The sequence below is a fragment of the Brassica rapa genome, chromosome A09, assembly GCF_000309985.2.
Source record: "Brassica rapa cultivar Chiifu-401-42 chromosome A09, CAAS_Brap_v3.01, whole genome shotgun sequence".
NCBI classification, from domain to species: domain Eukaryota; kingdom Viridiplantae; phylum Streptophyta; class Magnoliopsida; order Brassicales; family Brassicaceae; genus Brassica; species Brassica rapa.
In genome coordinates, this window is record NC_024803.2 from 1,177,015 (window position 1) to 1,183,353 (window position 6,339).

Here is a 6,339-nt window from a genome sequence, read left to right on the forward strand (position 1 = left end):
TTGTTTAGAAAGCCTTTAATCACCATTTAGACCATTTTAGAAAATTGGTTTGTTCATAGCAAATTGTCATCTAGTTTAAACCGATTTTTAGAATACTTATGACAATAGTATTACATGATAACATATACCAATCAAACATGTTTTATATAGTTAACATTATAACCATATTTTTGTATGTTTTGTCTAGAAAACAACTTTGGTTATCAGAATGATTCCAACATCTATTGTTTCGACAAAAGTATGGTTTGTCAATAGTCACAATTGTCGTTCATATAGTTCATCCGGATTGTCTAAAATCCAGATATATGATGAAAATTATAGCTAGCACTTTTAAGTTTTATAAGGTATCTTTTTGTTGTTGGCTAATCACATCATAATTTGACTCTTTATATGTTGTCAAATCGCCTAATTTCAACTTCAGTCAAAGATATTTTAATATCAAAATCTTTTTATAACAAACAAAAAAAAACGAACCAGTGTAGTATATAACCCATGAGAATTTCACAGATGATCCAGTAAAGAACAAAACTTTCGCTGCAACAGAAGAGATGATGCGATGCCTCCTAAGTTGTTTGACTATAGACTTGAACCCAGACAAACTCTTCATTGTAACTTAAACTCGAGTCACACGAGTTCTCACACGTGTACACCACTATTGTTGCCCAATCCAGAGATTCCCTCTCATTGCTCCCGCCGAAGAAGAACAGTAGCTGTGGCATTGCCTGATCAACAACACAGATCAAGAAGAAATAATCAAGAACACTGGTTTATAAAGAAGAGTACTAAGACCAGACTAATAGAGGGTTACCTGAAACTCAAAACAACGAGGACCACCACAAGATTTGCAATTGGGAACCTCAGATTTAGAGACTCGTCCACTTGCCATCGGCCAAAGAGGTTTTGCTTCAGAGCTTCTGCAGTATCTGTATCAAAAAATGTACTTTCACGCATTGATCTTGTGAGAGAATCATAGGACAAAACATCAAAAGGTTCTGTGATTGAATCACTACCTTACAACTTGTTCAGGTGCTTTGTCTACACGTTGCTGGAAATTAACCCAACTATTCTTATCAGCATCTCCCTGTACAAAACACATAACTTAAAATCGTTTTTGAGCAGATTTTATATAGTTAAAAATAGATGCAAGCAAAGTAACTTTTGAACCTCAAAATCCTTCATCACAGATTTCATTTGTTCGTCCACTTCTCTCTTTGAGACCACCATAGGTTGAGCAACTTCATCAGTTTCTGACATCTCTGTATCGTACTCACTTTCATCCTCATTGATCAGTACAAACTCTTTCCATAGACTCTTACTCGCAGCTGCACAAAAACCGAAAAAATAATTGATATCACTAGTTTTACACAAAGTTCACTAAACAAGAATACACAAACCTTTCTGCACTTGAGTAAGAGAAACCCCATTATTGACTGAGTCAGATGTTTCGAGAACGGTACGAAGCTGTTGACATTCAATTTTGTGAGCCCTGTGCCAATGCAGAGCCTAGAGATTCGAAAACAAAATCGTTAAAAATATATTTTTAATGATAAAACCTCTCAACTAATTTTTAATAGGAAAAAAACTTTAATTTTTTTTTTTTTTAACGTTTTAGTCTCTTTATAGCAAAACAATAATAACAAACCATGCACACACCCACACACCTGGTGTTTTGGTGAGCAATATCGAGCAGTTTTGCAGCCTCCACACACTTTATCTCCTTTCCATGTTCCACACCAAGTGCAAAGAGGAGCTACATTGAAACAAAATCAAGAATCAAATTCCGAACTGAGTCAAAACCATTATCAATCAGTTCATAAGTTTACCTCCAGGTCCCAAGGGCTTGTCTTTTCCATCGTGTTTCGGAGCCTCACTCGAGTAAAACGGATTCACACGAGGCAATTGGCAACGAAACACCTTCACACTTCAGAAACAAACAAACAAAATATAAACAAACGAACACAAAGATGAGACTAATGTAATGAAAGAGTGTTAATTTCTTTTACCTCCGCATAGGTTTCTCGGGGGCACGTTTCCATTGTTCATGTTGATCACGGAGGAGACAAGACATAGATGGACACATGAAGAGAAACAACGTCCGGTGAAAAGCTGATTCCTTGTCCGTTAACGGAGCATAAAGCTGCGACATTTTTATCCTCAATTCCATAAATAAACCCCGACCAAACAACATTTAAACAAATAAAAAAAAAACACATTAAACAACTATCCTAAATGCATCATTTTTGACAATTTTTTCAACAACTTTTAACAATAGTAATTCAACAACCTCAATTCATTTTCTTGAAGCCTACAATTTTTTTTACAGTAAACATAAAAAAAACTTATTTTTCTAAAACAACTTATTTTTATTCTTCTAAAACTTTAACAAATAGTAATGCAACAACCTCAATTCATTTTCTTGAAGTCTACAATTTTTTTTTCACAGTAAACATAAAAAAAAAAACTTATTTTTCTAAAAAATCTTAATGAAATTGGAGGAAGTATTGTTTTGTAATGAAACTCAAACCTGAAGTACAAACTGGAGAGGCTCTTCACATAAGTCACATAGAATAGACTTCCCTGATGGTAAGTTAACTGGATCCAACCACGCCTGTATTAACCCAAAGAATCAAAACCTAAGAACATAAAAAGACAAGCTTTGATTGAGATTTGAGAATATTAAAAGATTATTACCGGAACACCGCCTGCTAAGTTAGGGAAGAGCTGTCGGAGACTTGACCATGGGAACTTGGGACTCTCGACGAAACCCAATATAACAGGCTCTTCTTCGTCATCTTCGTCGTCGTCGTCATCATCATCGAATTCGTCGACGTTTATTGGTTCCACTGGAGCTTGTTCTTCGTCGTCATCGTCGAGCTGGGTTATTCGGAGGCCCTTGAAATCGTCTCCGTTGAAGCTGCTCATCGCTAAAGGTTTTGACTTTATGAGTTGGGTTGTTGAAAATGAACAAAGGGGGGGGGGGGGGTGGGTGATTCTAGGGTTTCACTAATTGCTGCTATAAACCTTAACTCAATCTTGAACGAAGACGACGATGAAGTTAGAAGCACCTCTCTGATACACAGTTCGGCCCAAAAAAAACCTAGACGGAAACGACGTCGTAATGTTTAGGCCCATCATAGTATAAGCCCATTAATGGTTTGCAGATAACAGAATAACCTTAGCCACTGATAGTCCTCAGCATATTATGAAAAACCCGAAAACCGAACCAAAACCAAATTAAAAAAAACTGAGACCGAAACTGAATTGAAAATTACAAAAATTCAAATGGTTCTTATATTTCTAAATCTGCAAAACCAAACCGAATCGAACCAAAAACTGAATATTTTGAATATATTTAAAATTTTAATATATATAAAATATAATTTATAAATAAAAATATCTAAAATAACTACCCAAAGTTTTTTTTTCCTTTTTTCTGAATTTAGCTCAAGTTTTCGAGATTTTTTTTAGGATTTAAACTGAACTGAACCGAATTATTTATAATTATAATTCTGTTCACTTCAGATTTTATACAAAATAGAAACCCAACCTGGATTCGACATTACCTAAACCGATCCATTCAGTTTCTAAACGGTTCTGGTTCTTAAACACCACAATGGATAATCCAAAAACCGAATAAATGGAACAGAACCGTAAACCCAATGCCCGGCACCACTAGCCAGGGAGAAAAGTGACTTCGTCACTTACTTCAAACGTCTACTCCACTTGATTTCCCAAAAGGCCCAATTAACAGCTAAAAGCCCAAATAACCTTCCGTCTTCGTTAAGTCTACAGCCACGCGCTAAACCAGAGAACGCTTTGCGATTCAGATTCATTACTTTTCTTCCGACGACACAAGTACCGTGAAATCCGAAGCTCGGAAACAGGATCTCGTGTCTTGAGTTTGATTTGGCTTTTGATGGCGACGAGGAACCGAACGACGGTGTACAGGAAACACAGAGACGCGTGTAAGAGCGCGCGTGCTCCTCTGTCTGATTCGTTCGGTGGTCCGGTGATCGAAATGGTTAGCGGCTCTTTCGCTCGGTCCAATCACTCCTCTTATGCTCCTTTGAGCACCAATGATCCTGGTCCTTCAAGGTAGTTTCTGTGTTCTTGTTCTTTGATGATCCAATTGAATTGGGATGTTTCTTGATAGGATTTGAAATAAAAATGCAAACTTTCTTGATGGGTTTGAATAAAAATGCAAAATTTGTTGATGGGTTTGAATAAAAATGGAAATTTGATGATTGAATTGAATTGTTTCTTGATGGGTATGAATAAAAATGCAAACTTTTTTGATGGGTTTGAGTAAAAATACAAACTTGATGATTGAGTTGAATTGTTTTTTGATGGGTTTGAATAAAAATGTAAACTTTATTGTTATTTGTGATTGTTTTTTTTTTTTTTGCAGTAGCAATGATGCCTTTACAATTGGTCTGCCACCAGCTTGGGTGGATGACTCCGAGGAGATCACATTTAATATACAGAAGGTGCGAGAGAAAATGGGCGAGCTAGCAAAGGCTCATTCAAAGGCTCTAATGCCTACCTTTGGAGATAACAAAGGGGATCAACGTGCTGTTGAGATGATCACTCATGAAATCACCGATCTGTTGAGGAAGTCAGAGAAGAGGTTGCACAATTTATCTACTAGAGGAGGAGGGCCTTCAGAAGAATCTAATCTCAGGAAAAATGTGCAGGTAATTGCTGAACTTCTTTGATATTGAAAGCTTGTTATGGATAAAGAGTGTGACCATGTAGAGAATCTATGTATATTCTAGAGGAATTTGGGTTAAACTATATCTCATATGAGAAAATATTCTCATTACCATTCTAGTTGACATTATCATCAGTTAGGTTTATTATATGTTCTGAGTTTGTAGCTTGAGGTTAAAGATATGTGTGCATCTGTTAGTGGGGATCTCTAATGGACTTGACCTACTCGTTGACACACTGTTTTTTGACAGCGTTCTCTTGCAACAGATCTTCAGAGCCTCTCCATGGAGCTCCGCAGAAAACAGTCTACTTATTTGAAACGTCTCCAGCAGCAGAAAGAGGTATTTTACTTTTTTTTCTTAGTATATGCATGTTGTACCCTAAGTTGATGCTCTTGTTTATTTTTGGCTTCTCAAATCAAAGGGTCAGGATGGAGTAGATTTGGAGTTTAACATGAATGGAAAGATGTCAAGAATGGATGAAGACGAAGAACTTGGTGGCATGGTAAGTTCTTATATATCATTGTAATTATCAAGCTAGAGCAGTTTAGTTTTCCTAATCAAATATCATTGCCTTCCCTTGACACTGTCTCAACAAATTTATAGGGTTTTGATGAACACCAGACAGTCACGTTGAAGGAAGGGCAACATGTCTCAGCGGAAAGGGAAAGAGAAATACAGCAGGTATACTATTACTCTTACCGTTTTTAAAGAAGTTGCTTGATTCTACATTTCAGTGGTGATGAACTTGAGATTTACCTTGTAGGTGTTGGGGTCAGTGAATGATCTTGCACAGATAATGAAAGACTTATCAGCTCTTGTGATTGATCAGGTTCCAATCTTAACTCATTAAGGCATATAAAAATATACCTAAAGTGGATACAAAGTTTTTTTTTTTGGTTGTTTTTGCTCTCTCTCAAGTGTCAATGAGTTTATTGTGTTCTTGTGTCAATCAGGGCACAATAGTTGATCGGATAGACTACAATATCCAAAATGTTTCTACATCTGTCGGGGAAGGCTATAAGCAACTACAGAAGGTTTGATTCTTTACCAAAAACTATATAAGTTCTTTTTTATTGTGAGATGGTAGAGAACTCACAGAGACATGTCTTTTGTATGGTTGAATAGGCGGAGAGAACACAAAGAGAAGGAGCAATGGTGAAATGTGCGATGATACTCCTTATACTTTGCTTCATAATGATTGTCCTTTTAATTCTCAAGAATGTATTGTTTTAGTCACAACAGCTGCCCTTTTGTTATTTACAAACCTTACCATGTCTTTTTCTTGTTATCATTTTTTCATGGATAATAAAGTCACGTAGATGAACACAGCAGCAGAGAAAATGAAAGCTTTCATTGATATTGATAAAAAGATGACTACAGATATGAGAAACCAATCTAGATCGTAACTAAGACAAGTTGTTCATTGTGTAGCACAGGCCATTTCTTTTTAAGACATTCAGCACTATCAAAATGTAAAATACTACACTTGTGTGATTACAACAGATTGTCTAGCCAAGAGAAGATAAACATATCTTTCTTTGATGTTTTGGATAGGCGGAGACAACACAAAGAGAAAGAATGATGGTGATATGAGTAACAACAATCGTTATACACTGTTTCACAGTGA

At 36.2% G+C, this 6,339-nt stretch overlaps 2 protein-coding genes across 3 annotated transcripts; one reads left to right on the forward strand and one right to left on the reverse strand.

The window, feature by feature from the left end:
• Positions 1-366: 366 nt before the first annotated feature.
• Positions 367-3,073, reverse strand: LOC103836767 (programmed cell death protein 2). Its single transcript, XM_009113062.3, has 10 exons — positions 2,692-3,073; positions 2,525-2,608; positions 2,004-2,137; positions 1,824-1,921; positions 1,662-1,750; positions 1,395-1,503; positions 1,165-1,322; positions 1,011-1,081; positions 809-923; positions 367-722 (listed from the first exon to the last, which is right to left on the reverse strand). The coding sequence occupies exons 1-10, from the start codon at positions 2,920-2,922 to the stop codon at positions 564-566; spliced, it is 1,248 nt and encodes a 415-aa protein (XP_009111310.1). The 5' UTR covers positions 2,923-3,073; the 3' UTR covers positions 367-563.
• A 553-nt stretch (positions 3,074-3,626) lies between these two features.
• On the forward strand, positions 3,627-6,043 carry LOC103836768 (syntaxin-42). 2 transcript variants are annotated; one of them, XM_009113064.3, is made up of 8 exons: positions 3,627-4,095; positions 4,412-4,694; positions 4,962-5,051; positions 5,134-5,214; positions 5,316-5,393; positions 5,476-5,541; positions 5,666-5,746; positions 5,838-6,043. In XM_009113064.3, the coding sequence occupies exons 1-8, from the start codon at positions 3,917-3,919 to the stop codon at positions 5,943-5,945; spliced, it is 966 nt and encodes a 321-aa protein (XP_009111312.1). In that variant the 5' UTR covers positions 3,627-3,916; the 3' UTR covers positions 5,946-6,043. The 2 variants fall into 2 exon arrangements, with proteins under 2 accessions (XP_009111312.1, XP_009111311.1); XM_009113063.3 differs by having other exon boundaries at positions 3,645-4,095; positions 4,409-4,694.
• The last annotated feature ends 296 nt before the right edge of the window (positions 6,044-6,339 follow it).